This window comes from Orcinus orca, chromosome 1 (assembly GCF_937001465.1).
Source record: "Orcinus orca chromosome 1, mOrcOrc1.1, whole genome shotgun sequence".
Classification (NCBI taxonomy): Eukaryota; Metazoa; Chordata; class Mammalia; order Artiodactyla; family Delphinidae; genus Orcinus; species Orcinus orca.
Window position 1 is genome coordinate 36,330,634 of NC_064559.1, and position 22,878 is coordinate 36,353,511.

General features: G+C 52.0%; 1 protein-coding gene across 2 annotated transcripts in view; it reads left to right on the forward strand.

The window, feature by feature from the left end:
• The window catches only part of RASSF5 (Ras association domain family member 5), a 71,382-nt gene extending 48,504 nt beyond the window's left edge, over positions 1 to 22,878 (forward strand). For both annotated transcript variants that reach the window (XM_004282427.4, XM_004282428.4), the window contains 4 exons: positions 16,876 to 16,986; positions 18,010 to 18,307; positions 18,796 to 18,911; positions 20,463 to 22,878. In XM_004282427.4, the coding sequence (XP_004282475.1) occupies positions 16,876 to 16,986; positions 18,010 to 18,307; positions 18,796 to 18,911; positions 20,463 to 20,615 (678 nt within the window). In that variant the 3' untranslated portion in view covers positions 20,616 to 22,878. The remainder of the gene's footprint in view (positions 1 to 16,875; positions 16,987 to 18,009; positions 18,308 to 18,795; positions 18,912 to 20,462) is intronic.

Genomic DNA, 22,878 nt, shown 5'->3' on the forward strand with positions numbered 1-22,878 from the left:
CAAGTTCTCTAAATTGTAAGGACTTCGCTAGGGTGGGGTCAGGAAGGGGGCCTGAATGGTTACATGAGCCCCCTCTCCAGGACCACCTGGGACTTACCCAAGACATCCTCACCTTTGTGTTCCAGATTCCTCCCCTCCCACCCACCCCTCTCTCTTCACAAGTTTAGACTGTTTATCCTGACTCAGCTGGCTTTTCCCTCTAAAGCAATTCCAGTTATAGCTCAGGGCGCATGCAACAGCCATTCACCCATGCAGTTTAGGGAGAAAGGAAGATTTTACACTGGTATCAACCTTGAATCCTAGCTCTTAGTTTACACCATCAGGTTGGACTCTGGATCCAGCTTCCACCCCATGAGCCTGAAAGGGAGGCATCGTCGGGCCCAGCCTGGGTGCCCAGCAGCCTGTGTTCCCATCCCTCTGCTGCTCTTGACTTGCCAGGTAACACACACCTGTGTGCTTTCCAGCTTGGGGATCCTCCTGTGTGGAGGACCCAGACCTGTCTTCATTCAGGGCCTCGGTCTCCTCTTCTGGATGGCTCAATCTACCCATAAAGTAGCATCCCGGTCCTGGCATGGCATATTCTCTGTGGATAAGAGGCCCAGATAAATTTGCCAAAAATCAGGAGCACTTAAGTTCAGGGCCGGGAGGAAGAAGGAAGCTGTAGTGGCAGAAAACTTCAGGTTTCCCTCCCTCAGCCTGTGGCTTCTGTCCTTGGTGCTGTCCTGGTCCCTGTCCCTTCTTTTCTCCCACCCCACCCCAGCTTTACTTATCACTCCCCAGCCTACATCCCCCATCTCACCTCTCTTCTTGGCTCTAGAATACTGTTGTTGTTTTTTTTTTTGTCTGCTTCAGGTCGTTGAGGCACGTGGGGTCTTTTGCTGCAGCACACAGGATCTTCGTTGCAGCACTCGAGCTTCTCTCTAGTTGTGGCGTGTGGGATTTTTGGTTTTTTTTCTCTCTCTAGTTGTGGCGTGCGGGTTCCAAAGCATGTGGGCTCTGTAGTTTGCAACCCTCAGGCCCTCTCGTTGAGACACGCAAGCTCAGTAGTTGTGGCGTGCGGGCTTAGTTGCCACTTGGCCTGTGGGATCTTAGTTCCCCGACGAAGGATCGAACCCGCATCCCCTGCCTTGGAAGGTGGATTCTTTACCACTGGACCACCAGGGAAGTCCCTAGTATAGATTTCCTATAGCCTATTGGAGGTCTCCCATGCTCCTCAGATGCCTAAAATTTAGTATGTCCAGAACCAACTCGTAGCTCTGCCCATGACTGATTTCTCTCCCTGTCTCTACCCCACCCTACTAGTCCCCTCCCTACCTTTGAAACCTCAGGGGTCTCCCCGCTCATCCCCTCCATCCAGTCTGTCACTGTGGCTTCTGCCTCCACAGTGTCACAGATGTCGGTCTCTCCTTTCTGTCCCCCGCCCTGCCCTATGTTGGGGGCTTGTCACCTCACCCCTAGATGCTCCAGGAGGTCACCCAACCAGTTTCCATCCTGTTTCTTCTCCTTCTGTATATCCTGCATTTGACGGCATATCGGTCTGGTGTCCCGAAGCCTTCGGAGCCCCCCATTTGCTTCCAGAGCAAAGCCCACACTTCGTTCCTGCTCGTTATGTAGCATCCAGGGCCCCACAATGCCTGGGCTCAATCAAAATGTTGTGTTCTTAAGTTTCTTATAGCACCGAGCACTGGGGTGCTGGGAGATACAGAGATGGATAAAATGCAGTCTCCACACTTAAAGACCTATGGCCCCAGCCACGTTGTGTAACAGACCCTAGTTGCCCCCCTTCCCCACCCATGAAGTGTCTGGATGGGGGCCCCTGAGCAAAGGGTCATCCAGGGGGAAGACACGCTGCATCTGCCCTGCAGCCACGTGACTCTCATCAGGACCTGGCAGCAGCTCCCAGAATCAGAGAGCCTGGGGCATAGCTTAGGAGGGGGCTGGAGACAGGCTGGCAGTGACAGAGCTGCAGCAGCCACTGAGAGGGTTGGAGGAGATTGACTTAACCTCTGAAAAGCAGAGACTCCTGGAGCTGGAGGAGACTGTCAAGGGTCTTTACAGCCATTCCCCTGTTTCCAAGCAGGCCTGCATATAACTGATACAGGCAGGGAGGGAAGCTGTACTCATTACCACCATCCTCCTCCAACCCATTCATCAGTCCTCCCTTGTCCACGGTGCTAGACAATGTGACTCCAGCTGGTTGGATCCCTGCTGTGTATGAGGCTACAGTTCGAGGCAAAAAAAATCGGGGAGGGCGGCAGCAGAGCGTTTCCGCCTAACAGACCACACTGGCAGAATTTCTATTGCTGTCAAGCCGAAAGGTTGGCGTGTTCAATGAGGTAGTATGTGAGAGGGGCTTAGCCAAGGGCGAGGCCCCCACCCCACGCTCACCCGACCCCAAAACACATGCTCTTCCCACCACACACATGGCATCTCGGGTGAGAGTCAAGTTCCGAAAGGCTCCAGCTAAGCTCAGCTCTCCCAGCTCTAATCTGGTGACCTGCCGCAGGAAGCTGTTTTTCTCATTCAGCCAATTTCCTGATGCTAAAATCCAGGCCGTTTTTCCCTGTTCTGGTCTTGGGAAACCTGGTCGCCATACTCTGCCACCAGCACCTCATCAGCCTCCAGTCCGTGAGCCCCTCTGTATCCTTCTCATCTCCTGGCTCTCCGCAGAGTGAGGAGTGGTGTTGGGCTGTCCCCCGTGCCGTGATGCAGGCGTCAAGGGGAGCTGGGGCCACAGGGCACCAGCCTTGCAGCGGAGAGTATGAGAGGCAGGGCCCTCCGTTGGCCAGAACACGTGGAGAGGCAGTAGGCAGGCCTAAATTCCGGAGTCACACATGGCTGGGAAAGTGTGGGTTAGCGAGGAGGATGCAGGAGCTGATGGGTCCAGGGTGTTTAGAGAGCATTTCCGGTTGCAACTTGATGCTCCCTTCTTTCTGCTCCCAAAACACTGGTGTATCCTTCTCCCCTATCCCTCATTTTGATGGGCTGTACTTTTCTGGAAGAGGAACCAGATCTTGTTCATCTTCGTGTCCCCAGCACATGGTAGGCACTTAATGCGTGTTTGATAAAGGAGGAGGGAGCTTGGAGGTTCTTCCTCAAAAAGTTTCTTTCCCCAAGAGGCAGCGGGGGCTCCCGGAGGACACACACAGCACTTTAGGCAAAGTATGTGAAAACGGATCTCAGGACTGTGAGAAAGGGAAGCTTGCTAAGATTCTGGGTGAGGAATCAATGGATTTTTCCAGTGACTCTGAAAAGAAAAATCTCACTGAGCGAGCAGAAAATGCAAGGACAGCTTTCCATCCACCCCATCTGAGATTGCTCAGCTATTTGCCTTGGAGGATGAGGGCAGGCAGGGCTGGGTTACTAAGCAACCAGGCCCTGGCACCTGCTGGCAAGTGTTGGTGTGGTCCTTCCTCAAGTGGGGCCTCCCTGGGGGGCTGAGGCAGAGGGGTCCGTGTGGGGAGGTGGGAGAGCCCGCTGTGATGGATTTCTTCTGTCTGCCTTTCAGCCATGGGAATGGCAGGTTGAGGGGGGAGGAATCAGTACACTTCTCATTTGTTTAACTTTCCCAGTTTAACTCTAAGCAAGTGAAGATCCCAGTTTGGTGACCCCAGTAGTCTGAGCATTCTCAGACAGCCCAGGTAGAGTGGGCGGGGGCCCCAGGCCCTCAAGTGGGCCCAACACTGGGCCTGGCAACCCAAGCCCTCAACCTTCACTCTGGGTGACCTCAGGAAGCATGCTCACTGCTCTTGGTCTCACTTTCTCCTTCTGTAAAATGGGGAGACTTGCCCCTCCAGTGGAGACTAATTGCTAAAGAGGGCCCAGCATCTGGCTGTGAGAATGGGTGGAGAACTCCTGGGCTTGGGATTATAAAGGCTGTTTCAAGGAATGCAGATGGGTGTTGAATGGTGACGTGAGGTGGGGTTCTTGACTGCGGTGCGTGGAGGTGTAAGGTTCTGTTCACAGAACACAGAAAGGGCAGGAGCTAGGGTTCTGCTGGGAAATGGTTAGACTGTAAAATAGTAATCGTCAGTTCCTGGGCCTTGATGTGTGCCAGGCACTGTTCTAAGCGTATAGACTCATTTAATCCTCACATCATCTACAGTTGCCGCGTGAACAACGCGGGTCTGAACTACATGGGCCACTTATATTTGGATGGTTTCAACAGTAAATATTACTGTAGTACACGGTCTGTGGTTATTTGAATTCGCGGATGCAGGATACCGAAGGCCCACTGTGTGTTATATGCAGATTAGCTCCAGCATTGTTTAAGGGTCAACTGTGTATATGGTTTCCATTTAACAGTGAGGAAACTGAGGCACTGAAGGGGTTCAAGGGTCACACAGTAGTAAGGGGCAGATCCAGAACTTGGGCCCAAGTAGTCTATTGCCAGAGCTCCCAGCCCCTAAGCTATGCCGCCTCTCCTGTAGCTCTTTCCAGAATTACCCAAGTAACCGAAGCCCCAGCAGTGAGGCCAGGAGATGCTCACAGATGCAGCTGCATGTCAGCAGCATTCGTCTTGGAGTCACTGAGGACAGCGCACTTTACCAGGCCATTTAGGAGACAGGAAACCAGATGTCCCTGCCCCTGAGCCTTTGGGATACAATGAGAAGACACACACGTGGAAAGACTCTGAGCTACTCAATGACCAACTAAGACATGTTTCAGTATCACAGAGTAATCCCGGAGCACCAGTGTGGGCTGGGTTAGCAGGGCAGGCCGGCAGCGCAGGGACAAGAGGGCGTGTGTGGGCCAGTGGCAAGGCTCCAGCACCCAGCACCAGCCCAGCCAGCAAAGATGAAGGGGCTTCCAGTTAGAGGGGAGCCGAGAAGGAGCCACTCCCCGCAGCAGGGCAGTGCCACGGGTGTCCCAGCCGCCCCTCCCCTCTGAACGAGCGTGGCAGTGCAGGGATACGGGGAGCTGGCACTGGCTCCCACGCGCCCGCTCACCACCTCGGAATTCTCTGAATCATTTACGGAGGCTCGGCCCCAGCCGGAGCCAGCACGTGGTGGGAGAAGGTGTGCCTGCTGTCCTGGCACCCACGGCCTGTGATTAGAACACACGAGCTGGACTCCTAGAGCCGCCCATCTCTCATGGCCCCGTGACTCTGCAGGGCTTGGCTTGATGGCTCTCAGAGCACATGGGATCCTAGAAGCTGCGGGACCCTGTGGTCAAAGCATTCTTGTGCAGAGATGTCCACTAGGGTGAGAGTGAGGAAGGGATTCGGAGGTGGGGATGGAAAACTCTGAAGGCAAGCCAATTGCGAGCTCCCAGCTCGGCGACTTCAGCAGAATTCCACGACTCTGTGGCCTGCACAGGAAAGATGAGACAGTGTTGCCCCACATCTTCCTTTTGCTGTCGCATCCATTTCTCTAGGATGTGTGAGGTTGGAAAGCTGGGGTAGCTCCTTGCTCGTGGCCGGCTGTGACGGGGTGCGAGGAGAGCATCTGAAGCAGGGTGGGAAGTGCCCACTGCTTGAATCGCCTAACGATTCAGGTTTCTGCAGAATGTGGGTGATTGGACTGTTCGTCTCAAGGCCCGTTCCAGATCTCTGAGCCCAGGCTTCTGAATTGCACCCGAGCTCCCCTCTGGAGGGTCGTCTAAGAAGCTAGAAGACCCTCTCCTAGCTGCAGCTGTTCCTCTGAGCCAGGCTGGGCTGTCCAGGTCGTCCCTAGGCTTCAGCCATTTCGTAGTGCACCTGGCAGGAGAGTGGCCAGGCCTAGGAAAAGAGCCTGGTCCTGGAGGTCCTGGGATGAGGGCCCCCTTGCTTAGAAGTAGGATCAACTCTTCACTTTCCCGGAATATAGAAAGTAAGGGACACTCCCAACTTTACGGGAACCGGGTGAATCCATGAACTGGTTACATGGCCCCCAGGTTCCCCTGCCCTTGGAATCTTCTTTTTTTATTGTAAGAAAAAATATATAATGTAAAAGGTACCATTTTAACCATTTCTACGTGTATAGTTCTGTGGCATTAAGCACCTTCACATTTTTGTACCACCATCACCACCATCCTCTCCAGAACTTTTGCATCTTCTGAACTCAGCACCCATTAGACAATTAACTCCCCATTCCCTCCTCCCCACAGCCCCTGGCAACCACGATTCTACTTTCTGTCTCTTTGAATTTGATTACTCTAGGAACCACATATGAGTGGAATCATAAAATATTTGTCTTTTTGTGACTGACTTATTTCATTTAGCGTAATGTCTCCAAGGTTCCTCCATGCTGTAGCATGTGTCCGAATTTCCTTCCTTTTTATGAATAATATTCCATTGTGTGTTTGTACCACATTTTGTTTATCCAGTCATCCATCAATAGGTTGCTTCCATGTCTTGGCTATTGTGAACAATGTTGCTATGAACATGAGTGAACAAATCTCTGTTCAAGTCCTACTTTCCCTTCTTTTGGGTATATATCCAGAAGTGGAATTGCTGGATCATATTGTAATTTCATGTTTAATCTTTTGAGGTTTCGCCATACCATTTTTTTATAGCAGCTTCATCATTTTCCATTCCCACCAGCAATGCACACAGGTTGTTATTTTCTGTGTTTTTGAAAATAGCCACCCTAATAGGTGTGAGATGGCATCTCACCATGGTTTTGATTTGCATTTCCCTAATGACTAGTGATTTCAAACAGTTTGTCATGTGCTTATTGACCATTTGTATATCTTCTTTGGAGAAATGTCTATTCAGGTCCTTTGTCCATTTTCAATGGGGCTGTTTGTTTTTTTATTGTTGAGTTACAGGGGCTCTTTGTGTTGATATATTCTGGATCTTGATCCCTTGTTAGACGTATGATTTGCAATGGAATCCTCTTTAAATTGATTCTAAAAGAGCCAAGTCTCGCATTTGAAGAGACTGGAGTCTAGGATGAGTTATTGGAACCCACTCACTCCCCCTGCCCACCATCATCCCTAATTCACTCCGCAGTGCTCTGGTCCTGGGTTCTCTGGGAATACAGAGATGGGAAAGGTGCAACTCCTGGTGTTGGGATGCTCATGGTCTAGTCAGGGAGACAGGCTGAGACACAACTCACACTACTATATAGAGGATGAAACCAGTGCTGGAATAATATTGGGGTGTAAGCTTATGCTGTCGAAGAGCCCGCTAATTCTAGATAGAAGTGGTGGATTAAGGAAAGTATCCCCCAAAGATATATCAGTTCCAGGGGGCAAATTCTCTCAGATGAGGAGGAGGACGTCTCAGACTGAATGATCAAACTAAGATGTCAGGGAGACTGAAAGGAGACAGGGACCTAGCAGGAAATCCAGTGAGGAAAACTAACCTGAAAAAAGACCTTCTCGGGCTTCTCTGGTGGCGCAGTGGTTGAGAGTCCGCCTGCCGATGCAGGGGATACGGGTTCGTGCCCCGGTCCGGGAAGATCCCACATGCCGCGGAGCGGCTGGGCCCGTGAGCCATGGCCGCTGGGCCTGCGCGTCCGGAGCCTGTGCTCCGCAGTGGGAGAGGCCACAACAGTGAGAGGCCCGCGTACCGCAAAAAAAAAAAAAAAAAAAAAAAAAAAGACCTTCTCATGCCCTAGAAACTCTTGAGGGCACAAGAGAATGCCCCAAGGTAAAACTCCTGTTGCCACTGCAGTAGAACAGGTGTCACCCTATTGTGCTTGGATTCACACTTTAGACCTCTGAGCTGAAAAGGGGGGCTCCGTAATGGTCCAGGGGAGGGGAGAACAGAAATGGAAGGGATTTGCAACATCTACCCTCCGAAACAGTCAGAGTGCAGGAGTCTCCTCTGATTTCCAGTTACTGTCTCAGAAGTAGATGGGTGCCACGGAGCAGGAGCCCTATAGGACCCTTATACAATTCTGAAACCTTTCATTTCCATAGATTCGATTTTGGGTTTTGTGTGTGTGTGCATGTGTGCGTCTTATTCTTTATGTTTTATTCAGTTCATTAAGCAAACGTTTAAGGGCCCCTCCTGTGTGCCAGGCCCTGTCCCGGGAACTGCGTCAGTGAACAAGTCTTTCTCTGCCCTTGGGAAGCTTCTATTCTATGCTCAAGCTGCAGGGACGTGTGCTGATCTTGAGAGGCAGCCAGAGCACCTGTGTCCAGGCCACAGCCAGGCTGGGGGTGGGGTCGGGGGAGGGACTGTCAAGAAAACCTCCAGGGTAGAGTCCAAGGATGCAGTTTTACAGAGGAAAGAAGGACAAGCTGTGCCCTGGGGCCTGCAGTAGACAGAAAAAGTGAGGGCGGGTGTCCGTCTAGGACTGAGAGGGGATACCTGGGGCTACTAGAGTAACCACATGTGCTGGCTTGCCCAGGACTTTCTGATTTGGGCACTGAAAGTCCTGCATCCTGAGGAAACTCAGTCCCGAGCAAACTGGGACAGCTGGTCACCCTACCTGGGACTCAGAGCTGAAGGCACCGCCTACTTATCCATGGGACACACAGTGGGCATGTAGTGCCAGGGGCCCACAGCACTTCAGGGGCCCACAAAAATGTTTTAATTTCTTTTAAAATCAGGAGAAAGAAATGAACTTTTAGGTTGAAGAAAGTACTTTAATCTATGACATTTATATATTTGTCTTTATACCAATCATAAAATATAATTTCCAAGACTTTTTTATGGAGAAAGGGGCCCACAGCCCTGAGGATGAAAGTGCATGAACAAGAGTCATAATGTGGCCCAGGCTGAAAGGCCTGTCAGGGGCCAAGGTTAAGGCAAGAGGACTCCCGCATGGGGTCAATACCCACCAGTCAGACCTCCCTTTGCCAGATGAACGACTACTGAGGCTGCTGGTAGTTACCATGGCGTTTATTGACTGCTTACTGTATACTTACATTGTGCTAAGCACTTCCAGATGTGCAGTCTCATTCCGTCTCTGCAGTAAATGTATAAAGAAGGCCTTCTTTTCTGCGTTTCGCAGGCAAAGCATCCCGAGTCTCAGTGAGACTGACTTGACCACGTTCACAGACGACCAAGGGTAGGGCCAGCAAAGGCCAACCTATGGCTGGATGTGCAGGCAGCGTGGCCTAGTGGGTAATAACACACCTCCATCATTGAGTTATTTCGAGGATTAAATGAGATTGTGACTGCTAAACCCTGCGCACGCCTGGCTGTTGAGATTTTTATCATGATAACGAGGCCCTACAGGGCCTGAACTTAAGTGCGAAGCTCCAGGGCCACAGGGCTCTCCCAGCTTCCTGTGTGGGGCTCCTGCCACCCCAGGTGACGTGCTCCTGCCAGTAGACAGAGGTGGCCAAGTGAAAGGGTAAGGGACGCCATGCCCAGGCTCCAGGATATGCTGGCAGCCCAGAGAGTCCACAGACATGACGCCCACACATGCGGAGCTGGGCTGGGCTGCCTGGGAAGCCGCCGAGGCTGGTCCCGGGTTGTGCCATGCTTATCCCGGTGTCCATGTATGTGTGTCTCTGTCTTCCCTCCTCAGATAACCTGTGAGCTCCAAGGACAGGGACCACACCCCATGGGTTTCATGTCCCAAGGTGCCTTTCACAGTCCCCAACCCATGGGCAATTCAGTCAGTTGCTGTTGACTGTCTACATTGACCACACTCCGTAGTTTTGTCTTTAGGGACTTCAGTCTCTAGTTTTCAAGGCTCCTCCTCTACATCCCCCCAGAGCAGCTCAAATTCCACATGGTTCTGCTTGTATGGATGGCTCCATCCTTCCTTCCTTCCTCTGCTGGGAATAACCTATCAGGGAACACAGTTAACGAATTTGATTCTTTTATTTCGGGACATTGGACAGCTCCATAGAGGGCCTTGTGGGAATCAACGCCTTCACTGCCCTGGGTGGGGCTGGGGAAGCCATTCCAGAACACGGCCGTCGGGACTCGGATGGGGCCCTGTAGTGAAGCCCCATGGGGCTTCCTCTTTCCCATCTGGTTGAGGCCATCACAAAGAGGCCAATGAACCCTGAATGTGATCTGAGCATCGAGCAGGGTGTGCCCAGCCCGGACAGACGGGTGCCTGCCCCTTTCCTTCAGAGGGTCCTACTTAGGATGGGCCAAACAGAGACAGCAGGTGTTTGGGTCAGGCCAGCTGCTGGGCAGAAGGCGTCTGCAGGTGGTCATTCTCCTGCAGCCGATGCCTGAGGCTCTCATCCCAGACAGAGGCCTGGAGATGCTTCCCACCCAAGGGGCAAAAGAACTGCTGCTGACAGATTTGCTAAGAGCTAAGAAAGAGGAAATGTGGCAAAGGCTCATGGTGACCAGCTTCCGGGATAGTTTTTGTTTTGTTTTCTTGAACTGTGTGAGTTGAGAAGGTGTGGACCTTACTTGAGCTTGGCCAACGTGGGGTCTGGCGGACGAGTAGAGAAAGCCAGTGGTGAGTAAGGAGCAAAGTCAAGTCGAAGAGAAGCGTTAGGCACGTTCTGTAGACCAGTTGTCACTGCTGCAGTGCAGACCTGCTGAGCTCCCAGCTCTCCTCCCAGAGGCCCCCATCCCCACACCCAGTTCTCTGAAACAGAAGAGGAAGCAATGATGAAAGAAACCACCGTATCCTATCTTCTGTGTAAAATCTTAGAGCTTAGAGCAGAGGGGCCTTAGAATTCTGCTGGTCTCGCTTAGTGATTTCACAGATGAGGAAACTGAGGCCCCAGGAGTGAAAGTGACTCACCAGAGGTCACAGGTCATTGGATGGGCTTGCGTTCATTCTCACCAAGAAATTGCAAAGAGCTGAGCCATGGGACAGGCTTCCAGCCAAAGCCCACAGCCCCACGCAGCCCACACCTTCTCAGCATCTGCTTCTTGGGGTGCAGGTTGGTATGAGTTGCTCCTGGACCTGACTACTGTCCACGCTGGGCTCTGGGCTGAGTATCACCTAGGCTGGTCCATTCTCTCCCTGCCACGCAAGCAACAGGTATTTTTCTGACACGTCCTTGGAGGTCAGCCCAGTTCTCCGCTGAGCCCTGCAGAGGGTGCCAAAGAAGAATAATCATCAGATATCCTGTCTGACTCCCTCCAGGGAGCATCTAACTGGGGAGATGGGATTGACACAGGTGAAACAATAATGAAACAGTAAAAGGCAGCATATAATCAGATGCTAAAGGTAGCCATACAGGCTGTGAAGCCACCTCCATAGGTCCTGGCAGTGGTGGAGGTAACATTAGCAGGCAGCTGCGGAGGTCCATGGCACGTAGGAATTTGCAGCTCTGCTATGACAGGAATCTGAGGGTTTGAGGCCATGGGGCTGGTGTTTGGAAATGAGTCCCCGAGCTGGTGAGTGAGCTTAGCTGCCCACCTGCATCCTTCCTCAGGCAGCTTGCTGCCTCCCAATTAGAGAAGGGAGGAGAGAAAGCAGAACTCCAATGAAGTGATAAAGCTTTTGTCTACTTGCGAAAAGTGTCCATTAAGTGAGAGTGAAGTTACCAAAGGCCCATACACTGGTGGTGGGAGGAAATACACAGGAAACACCTGATTCTTGATACAAGTATGATATTAGGAGAAAGGCGGGGACCAGTACAAACCTGTATACTGTATACCTTTCTCCATTTGGGAATTAAAATGTCAGGAACCTGAAAGATTAGGAGAGCAGAAAATGAGGAGATTGCTGTGGGCCAGAGAAATTTTCTCAGGAAACTACACAGAGAAGATGGAACTAGAGGAGATGGGGGCTATGTATTCTAGGCAGAAAAACTGCACAAATGACAGTGTAGAGCAGACGTGGGCAAACTACTGTTCGTGGGCCAGAGTCCACAAATAAAGTTTTACTGAAACACAACCACACTCATCCTATGGTCGCTCTCTGCTACAGTGGCAGAGGTGAGTAGCAACAGAGACTGGATAGCCTACGAAGCCTAAAATATTTGCTCCCTGGCCCTTTACAGAAAAAATTTGCCAAGCACTAGTGTAGAGAAAAGAATGAACAAACCCTATGACATGTGAGCCAATCCAGAGGAAGTGCTCCAGGAAAGTGAGAAATGAAATTGGCTAACAGAGATAGGACTTTGTATGCCTGGAGTGATAGTTACAGTACATGCCTTTTGGATGGGTTCAATCATTTCCAAAATACCCATTATTTCATTTGGTTTTACCTTTGCATCGATCCTATGAGGCAATAAAGGATTTTTATAGATGAGGAAACTGAGGCTTAAAGACATGATCCAACTCTCTCAAGATCACTTTGTTAGTGATGGGAGTCACAACCTGAACACACGCTTATGTTCACCCCACAGGTATTGCCTGAGCCTCTACCATGTGCCAAGCTGGAACTGAGCTCTGGGACCCCGTGGTGGAGCAGACAGGTGCTTCTCTCACAGAACTCAGTCCAAATGGCAATCCAAGACATACTGCACTATAATTCCTAGCAGAAAGCAAGATCATTTTTCTCCCCCTGTAGGCAATGGGGAAGCACTGAAGTTTCTTGAGCAAGCGTATATATTATCTGCTTCATGCTCAGGGCCACTGGGTGTGGAGAAGAGACAGAAGTATGATGTAAGTCACTAAGGAGCTTCAGTCTAGTTAGGAAGAAAAACCAAGGTGGATGGTCTACTTGGAGGATAATATTAGATGGATATTTAAGTGCAGGATAGTATAGTGTTAGTTTTGGATGTAGGTTAGCTCTAACCTTGCTGGGGCTCCATTTCCTCATCTGTGAAATGGGCATAATAATAGTACCTTCCTCATAAACTTGTGGTGAGGATGAAATGAGCTGATACATGCTAAGTGAGTAGAACAGTGCCTGGCACATAGTTAGCCTGTTAATAACAGTCAAGGATCATCGTCATCATCGTGCAGGGCTGAGGTGGTCAGAGAGGCCTTGACAGGTGAAAGATTTCAGATAGACAGACAGCAGTAAGATGGTGAAAGCTGTGTGCAGGAGGAAGAGGCTGACAAGTTTAAAAAGAGGAAAAGTGAAATTTCTTTTTTTTTAATATGTATTTATTTATTTGGCTGCATTGAGTCTTAGTTGTGGCACGTGGGATCTTCATTTCTGTGTGTGAGATCTTCGTTTCGTCACGTGGGATCTTTTAGTTGCGGCATGTGGGATCTAGTTCCCCGACCAGGGATCGAACCTGGGCCCCCCTGCATTGGGAGCACAGAGTCTTAACCACTAGACCACCAGGGAAGTCTCAAAGGGAAAGTGAAATTTCTGGCAAAAGTGAGGTTTGCGTGATTTAGGTCCAGAAAAAAATGGGCCCGAATGTATCTGATGGTTCCAGCACATTCTCCTCAGCCCACTCCTGACCCTGGGGGTTAGGACCTATGAACACAAATTTGCTTCTCACCAGTGCCCTGGATGTGCTGGCTGCATTGGGAACAGCTCAACCGTCTGCCACCAATGCCAGGAGCTTAATCAGAGCAGATGCATCCCATGCCAGATGCACTGAGATGTATAAGCCTCCTAGGAGAGACACCTCACAGGGCAATGCCTGTTATCTTTAAAATCACAACAGAGTGAGCTCCCCATTCTGTCCCCATCTTGGGCCACCCCAGGAGACAAAACTCTGTCTGGTTTCTAGCTTTGTACCCGTAGATGGAGACAAATCTTTCACTCTGAGAACTTGAGAATCTGGCAGGTGAATAGAAAGTGGGGTCTTTGACTTATCCTCTGAAGATCGCAATATTATTGATCTGTTCACACCCTGGATACTGCCTTCTCGGTAAACCTTCGGGGGCAGTGCATATCTGTGAGTGCAAAAGTGTTAAGTCTGCAGCTGGATGGGGACGCCTGAGGTCTGAGATTGCTTGGGAGGGGTCTATACCAGTTCTTCTCCAACGTTGCTGCACATTAGAATCACCTGGGAGATTTTTTTTAAATCCCTCTGCCCAGGCTGCACCCCAAACCAATTAAATCAGATCTCCAGGATGGAGCCCAGGTGTTGTGTTTCTCACGATCCCCCAGAGGAGTCCACGTGCAGCCAGGTTTAAGAAGCACTGGTCGAGGTTTTCTACCATCTCTAGGATGGGAAAGAGTGCACTCCCGTAGCCATGGCTGGCTGGCTGGCTGGCCTGCTTTGGGAGGTGATTCATTCAGCCCATGGTCAGATCTTGTCTGCCAGATCTGGTGCGGGCAGCAGCCAGGGGTGCTGTCATCCCAGGGCGGGAGATTCAGTGTGCTGGCCAGACAGGGCTCCTGGCACTCCCAGACGGGATGGAGATCAGGATGGTTGTTTTCTGCGTGAGTCCTGCAAAGGGTGCCCGCGGCCACTTGCGTCACTTCCCCAGGTTTGTGGTGGGAAGGGGGGAATAGATGGGTTATCTGCTGCAGGAAAAGAGAACAGGAAGAAAAAACCTTAGGTTAAGGCAGCTCTGACTCTTACTGTATTCAAAAGCAGGCTGGAATACCGGCCTTCGAAAGCCGTGATGCAGCTGCCTTTTCTTACCGGGAAGTGGCTGTAGCTCATTTGGAAACTATGAGAGATCTTCCAGGAGCTTCTAGAGCTTCTAACTCTTTTTTGTAGATAAGGACGAGCAAGCTGCTAACTCCTAAGGAGCAACAGCCTGCATGTTTCAGAGCCGGACAGAATGGAGTGTATGTAACAGTAACGGGATACTGGTCTTTCTGACTGGAAGCTCCCAGAGGGCAGCAGGCACGTCTGGGCCCACAGAGATGTGCCCAGTGGGGTGGGTGCTGGGGGCGGGGCCTCCAGGAACTAAGCGGGGAGGGACGAGGAGTGAGAAGCTCCACTGTGATGGTCCCTGGGTGAATAAGTCGACAGCGAAAGAAGACACTCTGTGTGGCTCACACCACTTGCTTCTCAGCTCGAGAAGATGGCAGATGCCCTGGGCAGTACTTGCCCTTGGGTGGTCCTCCATGGAATCAGGGTCCTGTTCCAGAGACCTGAGTGACCACATAGGAAAAGGGTGGGCCCTGCATCCTGGCGCCTGCCTCCTCCTGCCAGAGGAGGCATCTTTGACATCTTTGACATCTTTACAGGTGACACGGTGGCCCCAGGTCCTGAGGCTTCTGGGGACCCACTGAACGTTTCACAGGTCACGTAATTTATAGGTCTTGGTGTAGCGGCTACTCATGCCAGCCCCGTTGCATGGAATTTCAGTGATCGCTATGGGAGTGGCTGAAGCGGCTGTCCTAGGGTGACCACATGGAATTGAGAAGAGCATGGGTCCCAGACTTTGATGGACTCGTTTCCAGGCCCAACGCAGATGCTTACTAGCGGTGGGACCACAAGCGTGTTTCTTAACCCTTCTGAGCCTCTGTCTGTAATCTGTAAAACAGGAATAACATACGTAGTGTGTAAGGTATGTGAGTGTACAGTGCTGTTCTGATCGAGATCCTCAAGGAAGAGTACATAGGGGAGCAGACAGGCCAGCGGAAGATGCTGTGATGGAAAAAGGATGTCAGCTCGTTTCCATGCTGAGGGGTGGGTGTGGGAGGCCATGCCCGCTCCCCTCGGCAGCCACAGAGCTTGACATCTTATCGGCTCTGTGGGACTGGAAAGTGGGAGGGGGGAGTGAAGGCATCCTGCTGAGTGTGACTTGTCTCCCGTGGGCGGGCTGGAGGGAGGAGGCTGGACAGCTCTGCCATGGGAGCCTGACATGTTCAGCTGGGTGGTGCTGTGACGGCAGCATGGCTGTGAAATTCCCCAACCAAACCAGACACCCACAGGGCAGTGCTGGGTGATGTCAGCCTGGAGAACGCGGTTGCCCCACCACTCTGGGCCTGTTTCCTCATTTGCCGGAGGAGGATCCTGACCCACCCTGGGTCCGCTAGATTTCTAAGACCAGGCAAATTCTTGGCAGGGTTTGACTGACCTATTTATTCCCCCAAACTGTGGCTCCTGCACTCCCGGCCACGCAGGACAACGTGAAGACAAAGCAGGGAAGGTGGGTGGCAATGGACTTGAGAGAAGCCCAGGGAACTGACAGACGGACAGGTTTGCTTAGACCCCAGAATTCTCCCCTGAATTCTGTCCACAGTGTGAACAACATCGACCTGCATCTCCTTGGCTTCCTTCTTCCTAGAGGGGGTGCGGGGGGTCGGGGGCAGTCAGAAGAATAAATTGTGATGTCATGGGAAGAACACAGCAGAACGGACTGGCATCCCTTTTAGTTCTGCAGAGGCTGACTGCAGGGCTCTAGGCACGTTCCTAAACTCCTCTGAGTCTCCGTCGTGTCACCCGTGAAATGTGGGTAATAAACTCTTATCTTGCAGTTTGGATTCTGAGGATTAACTGAGATAATGCAAGCCAAGCACTCGGCACAGAGGAGGTGCTGAGTAAACGCTGGCTGTCCCTGTGCCCCAGCAGAGATTTATCCCCTCAATTATCAGGGAAGGCTACAGCCCCCTGCCCCCACTAGTTCATGCATTCATTTGATAAATATGTGTGTGTGTGTGTGTGTGTGTGTGTGTGTGTGTGTGTGTGTGTGTATTCTTACTATGTGCAAAGTGCTGTGGCCAGTGACATGGGGCCTGGACTAATGTCCATGTGCCCTTGGTCCTCTCGATCTGGGAGAATTGCTGTCATTCCCATCAGCATATACTGGGATCACGTGTATGTTCCTGTCTCTCCAGCTCTATTGTTACTTCCTTGAGGAGATGACCATGGCTTGCATTTCTTTGCATCGCCCATAGCATCTAAATGGACACCCTCCATAAGCAAAACAGCTCTGCTGATTCACCAGATTCACACCCAGTGCCTGTGTGCCGGGCCTTTTCACCTTGGTCTTGCAACAAGCCTGAACGGTGGGTATTGCCCCCATTTCACAGGTGTGGAGATTAGGGCCGAGAGAGATTGAAGTCGCTTCCCCAGGGTAGCTGGCTGCGCAGGGGTTTGACCTTTGATTTTTCTCAGGCTGAGTCCATCCCATTCACTGCGTGAGGCTGGTGCTCACTTATTCTCGGTTGGAGAGGCCTTTGGGAGGACGAGGTCATTTCCTTCCTCATCCTGAGAGCCACTGTACATCCACCCTCACATCTGTGTCTGTTTCAGAATGACTGTAAACCCACAGAGGAGCCGTGGTGCCCGCCCACGCTGCAGGAGATCAAGCAGAAGATCGACAGCTACAACACCCGGGAAAAGAACTGCCTGGGCATGAAGCTGGTGAGGGGGCCTGCCCCACACTGTCCGCCCCCTTCCTCTCTCCCCCTCCCAGCTCCATAGCCCCTGCCGGTGTGGCTCCGCTGCTCTCCCTCTGCATTCTGGGGGATACCCCCACCAGGGCCCTCCCATTTCTTTGGGCTCCTGGAGGCCTCCAGGCTTGTGTGAAGCTGAGAGCCTGGGTTATCAGGGGTCTCTGTGTGTTTTAGGGAAATAAAATGGGCTTCAGAATAAGATCCACATCTAGTCTCTGGCTCTTCCTGTTTTTAACTTGTGGCTTTGGGAAACCTTAACCTCTCTGAGCTTCACTGTAAAATAGAGATATTAGTTCCCATTTGTCAAAGCGCTTGTGGGAATTAAATGATATACAAGTGACTAAGGGCCCAGGAGGCCCTGGGCAAGGGGAGCTCGCAGCAACTCCTCCTCCCCTTCTTGGTCATTACAGCCTGTGTCTGGGGAAGCTTCCTTAGACTGTGCAGAGCTCAGAGAGGGGAGGGAACAACTTTGTGCCAGGTTTGGAAAGGCCATCTTCAGTGGGGAGGGGAGGAGACAGTAGAAGAAACCTGCCCCCTGCTGGTGGCTGGCAGCAACTGGCTCTTTGGGGCTTCAGCCGGGTGGGGCGCTAGAAAACCCAGTCGCGGATAGGCCTGGGTTTAAGTCTTGCAGACTGCCGGGTTTTGGAAAGAGATGCAGGAGAAAATCCAGTGCGCTTGTTCTCCGAGCACCTTATTACAGAGGCTTCCTGCTCCTCCTCGGTTTGGCGGGGCAAACTAGAGAGGCCACTCCAGACCCTGCCTCTTGGCCTGGGGACCCACCAAAGGCAGTCGGCATCTGCCCCGTGACAGGGGATTTGGGGCAGGCAGCCTGAGCCTGTCGGGAGGGTGTTTGACTGGGATGGCACTGCTGTTAGGAAAGGCCTCTGCAGCCCACCGGATCTGGGGCCACGGCCCAGAGTGGCAGATAGGATCAAGCAACACAGACCCTCCCGGACCCCACATGACTTCCCCCCCGCCCCCCACCCCGCAGAGCGAAGACGGCACCTACACGGGTTTCATCAAAGTGCATTTGAGACTTCGGCGGCCGGTGATGGTGCCTGCTGGGATCCGGCCGCCGTCCATCTACGACGCCATCAAGGAAGTGGACCTGGCAGCCACCACGGACAGGCGGACATCCTTCTACCTGCCGCTGGACGCCATCAAGCAGCTGCACATCTGCAGCACCACCACGGTCAGTGAGGTCATCCAGGGGCTGCTCAAGAAGTTCATGGTCGTGGACAGTCCCCAGAAGTTTGCACTTTTTAAGCGGATACACAAGGACGGGCAAGGTATGAGAGAGCTAGCTCCCACCCAGAAACTACCTTTCCCAGGTCCGTCTGTGCTCCCCAACACACTGGAGTGGGAGGATTGGGCCTCTCGTGGCACCTCCGCCCAGCCATCCGTGTGGCGTTAGGTCTGTGGAAGGGCCACACGCACATTCTGCCCGCTCACTGTGCCCCTCCCTCCACGCGTGACTTCAGGAAAACCACACCCTGGGCTCTCACTTCCTAATCTGTGGAATGAGACGGAACCCGCCCACCACTCCTACTAATCTTTTAGGGAATGACGTGAATGGAAACATGCTTCACACTCTAGCAGACGCGAAGATAAAGGTTGTTACCCTATTTATTCTTGTCAGGTTCATTTCGTTAGGTTGAAAGGATGTCCACTTCCATTTAGAAACACCAGCCTCTGCGTTTCCAATCGGTCCCACCCCTCCTGAGCCCCTGCCCTTCTTTTCCAAGATGAGCGCCCAGCCCCCTCTCTTGGTTTGCAGTGCTCTTCCAGAAACTCTCCGTTGCGGACTGCCCCCTCTACCTGCGCTTACTCGCTGGGCCTGACACGGATGTGCTCAGCTTCGTGCTAAAGGAGAACGAAACTGGAGAGGTGGAGGTAGGTCTGGGACCCTTTGTTTCGTGCACAAAGCCAGCCTGCGGGCACGCTGGGGGGCATGGGTCAGCCTCACCACCCAGCACAGCAGGAAAATGTCTCGAGGCAGCTGGGCTGGGGTGAGTGCCGGCTGAGGTTCAGCATTTAAGCCAGGATTGTAAGCGCCCTGGGGTAGCAAGTCAGGGCCTGTGTCTGGCAAGGCCTGTGGAAAGACAGGACTTCATGTGCTTTATTTCTGAAAACTCAGGGTGGATGGGCGCTGAGAAACTCCCTGTGTTCCACCCAGGTTCTTTTGCTCCAGGATGGCCTGGGCTCCACTGGGCATGGGTATTTTTGAGTCATTTGTCTCTCCCTGGTTCTTCAAAGCGGACCTCGATCCCCCAAGGGAAGCTCACCGGAGTCCAGTCTGTGGTGTGAAGTGAGGTGAAACCAAGCTGGTGGCCCCCGTGGCCTGGGCTGCGTGGCAGGTGGGGTCACAGTGGAGTGACCGAGAACAGGGTGCCTCTCACAGAGTTTGTCACACTGCATTCACTGGAGGCCTGGGGTTCGGGGAAGCAGTCTTGGGAGCCACTGTGGAAATCTGGGGGGTCCAGGCGAGCGGGGCCCTGTCCTTTCCCGGCCTCCACCAGGCAGCTCTGCTTTCCATCTGCTTTATATAGTGGAAGATTTCGTTTGGAAAAAGTATTCCGCTGAAGCTGTTTGAACACTGCTGGCCCGTGGCAAGCTCACGGGCCTGGGGGTTTAGAGGCCTGGCTTCTAGTTCTAGTTTTGCTGCTATAAGCTTTGTGATTGTGGTGCTTGTGTCTGTGATTGTGGTTCCCTCTGTGGACTTCAGTTTTTTCATTTATCCAATGTGGGGATTAAACCAGATAAACCTTAATGTTCCTTTGTGCTCAAAGAGCTTAGGAGTCGAAACCCCTGGCCCCATGGGGGCCTCAGTTCCTGGGTCAGCCTGAGAGAAGTCAGACTTGCCTTCTTTCCTGAGAGGCCAGGTCCCCCAGGCCCACCAGGCTCTGCAGAGCTGTGCAACAGACTCATCATCATCTGCTCTGCCAGCCAAGGGAGGCACATACCCTCATTCCACGGCAGATGAGAAAACAGGCTGAGAAGGTGGACTTATGTGCTCAAGGCCACACAGTGGAGCCAGGTTGACACCCAGTCTCCTGAGTCCAAGTCCAGCTCTCCTCCAGGTGCCACTTGAGGGTCCGCATGTTGGGAGCCTGTTGCTGATCACCCCAAAGCAGACAGCTGGGTCCCAGGCAGCTCCCGCATCACTGTTAAGGTCTCAGCGGCTACAGAGAAATTTAAGATTGTTGATTCTCTGAATAACAATGTGGCTTGTGGACGAGTAACTCTTGGCCACGAGATGCCAGGATTTGAAATTCTGTTGCTGGTGCGGCATGGAAACCCCAAGCTTTATTTGTCACATCTGCCTACTCAGTAGCAAACCATGTGCAAACTGTGTGAAGAGTGGGGACAGCAGGGGCCCTCAGATCAGGCGCCCACTAACCTGTCTCCTGTTGTTTCTCCCCCAATCTCCCTCTCGCCCCACAGTGGGATGCCTTCTCCATCCCCGAGCTCCAGAACTTCCTAACAATCCTGGAAAAGGAGGAGCAGGACAAAATCCAACAAGTGCAGAAGAAGTATGACAAGTTTAGGCAGAAACTGGAGGAGGCCTTAAGAGAATCCCAGGGCAAACCTGCCTAGCTGGTCCTGCTTCCTCTTCTCCCGATGCCCACGGATTTATTTTTATTATTAATTATTATTTTGCCACAGACACTTTTTCTCAGGACACCTCTGTTGGGTGCATCTGTGCCCGCCCAGCAGTTCCAGACGTGGCACAAAATCTCTGATGGACACGTGTGTGCGTGGAGTTGGGGCCTGCCCACCGTCACGCTGTGCCCTCTGCACACTGCCCAGGAGCAGCGCTCGCTCGTGTGAAAGTTCCGCCACGTCCTCTCACCATCGGCAAGCCTTTCACAAACCAAATAGTTGCCTCTCTCCACACCAGCCGGCAAAGGAAAGAAAACAGATTTTAGAGATATATGTTCTTTCTCTGCCTTTTATTCTTTTTCAATTGCTTTCTTATTTGCCATCCACGGTTCCCTTATTTATGAGTCCAAGAATTGTAGCATATTCCTTTAGCAGGTCTGAGCTGAGCCCCTGAGAGCACGACAGTGCTCATAAAAGGACTGTCCCCCACTTTCCCCAGGTGCCCGTTGTTCATGCTTAAGGGAAGGTCATAAAGCCACTGGCTGGGGTCAGGAGCACCGAAGCTGAGATTGCCTGAGAACTTTCCAGAGAAGCTGCAGCCGGCCCTGGCCCTGATGGCCCAAAAGTCTGAGCCCATGTAAACCCAAAGGCATACATATCTGTGTATGTGTGGTCTTCAGCCATATCTTTGTCAACAACTCTTTGTTTCTGAGTTACAGTTTTGAATTTAATATTGCCATCATCCTCCTGTGTTTCCACCAAAGGGAAACCAGCCATTTACCATTTTTAAAGTCTCCTGCTAAGTACGGAAATCAGGCAGTCAAAGCCAAAACATGTTGCAGCTAAAGGTGTCCAAGCTGTCTTCAGCCTTCCCCGGGCTAGAGAGCAGAGGAGGCCTGGCTGCCTTGGTTTCCCTTTGGCCTCCAGCACTGCCTCGCTCCTCCCACTGGGACTCTGGGATCTCCAGATACTGCCAGAGGAGCTGCCTTGAGTACAGAGTGGGGAACCTCCAACTCAGCCAACTTGGAGACCTTTATGTTCGAAGAATGGCCAGCCGTGGGGCTGGCCTCCTGCTGACCTCAGTGCCTTTTTGTTTTCAAAGAGGGACAGGAGCAGGGGCATTTGCTTGAGGCTCTGCTGCTGGCTTGCTTCTGCCAGGAAGTGGACCGCGGCAGTGTGGGAGACAAGGCCAGGAGAATCTTCCCTCCAGGTATGGGACGAGGGTCGCAGACCTCCTTCCCGTCTAAGGTCCTGGGCTCTGACTTCCAAGAAGTGAGGTCAAACTGCCTGGACAGGGCGGATCAGATTCCCAACTCTACATGTGTACTGGCTCCTTGCTTAGGTCCAAACTTGTGTACTGGCTCCTTGCTTAGGTCCAAACAATTCAAGCCGGTAGCCAGGACTACAGAGACACTCCTGCACAGAGGAGAAGGACTCTGGACTTTCAAAGCGGGGCCAGTTTTCCAGTGCAGCCTCTGAGAGACCATTTCTTCGTCAGCCTCTGAGAGACCATTTCTTTGTCGCCCTCTGCCTTCCCAAGTCCCTGTTGGGTTGGTTTGAGCCCACACTTCTTTGTGTAGCCTCAGCAGTTCCCTCCCTCCCTGACCCTTGCTGAGTCCACATGCCCCTGATCACAGAAGGAATGCAACCCCTCATCATGCAAACTACTTAGTCTTCAGAGCTGCAAAAACAGGACGAGTTAAGCAGCTCAAAAGAGATTTTTTACATCATAAAAACCCTAGTTATCTGCTATCTCCTGCTCAGCCTTATCACGTCCCCCGCTTAAAAAAATCTCTCTCCCTGCTGTGTATCGACAGGGGTGGGTGCAGAGTCCTCTTTTCTTCAAGCTGCATGTCTTTAACATGAATAGAAGGCATGGATCCTGTGCAACCGCTGTGAATGCTGCTGAGAACCTCCCTCTGATGGGGTGGCTATTTTATTTTTGAGAAGGAAAAGAAGTCATGTACATATATACATAAAGGCATATAGCTATATATAAAGAGATAGTGGTGTTTATGAAATAAGGAAACTATGGGAAAATTCAGACTTTCTCTAAAGCACAGTTAGACCAGGACCCAGGCTGAGGCCCTACCTCCGAAACAGTAGTGTGTAGGGAGTGTCCCTTCCCTCCCAGGGTGGGCATGACTGCTGGAGTGCCTTCTACTGTTGTGTTGCCCAGTGCGTAAAGTGTTTTCTTTTTAAATGTCTTTCTTATGTGGGTTTTAAAGAAAGTAATAAAAGCTCGTTGCAAAAATCA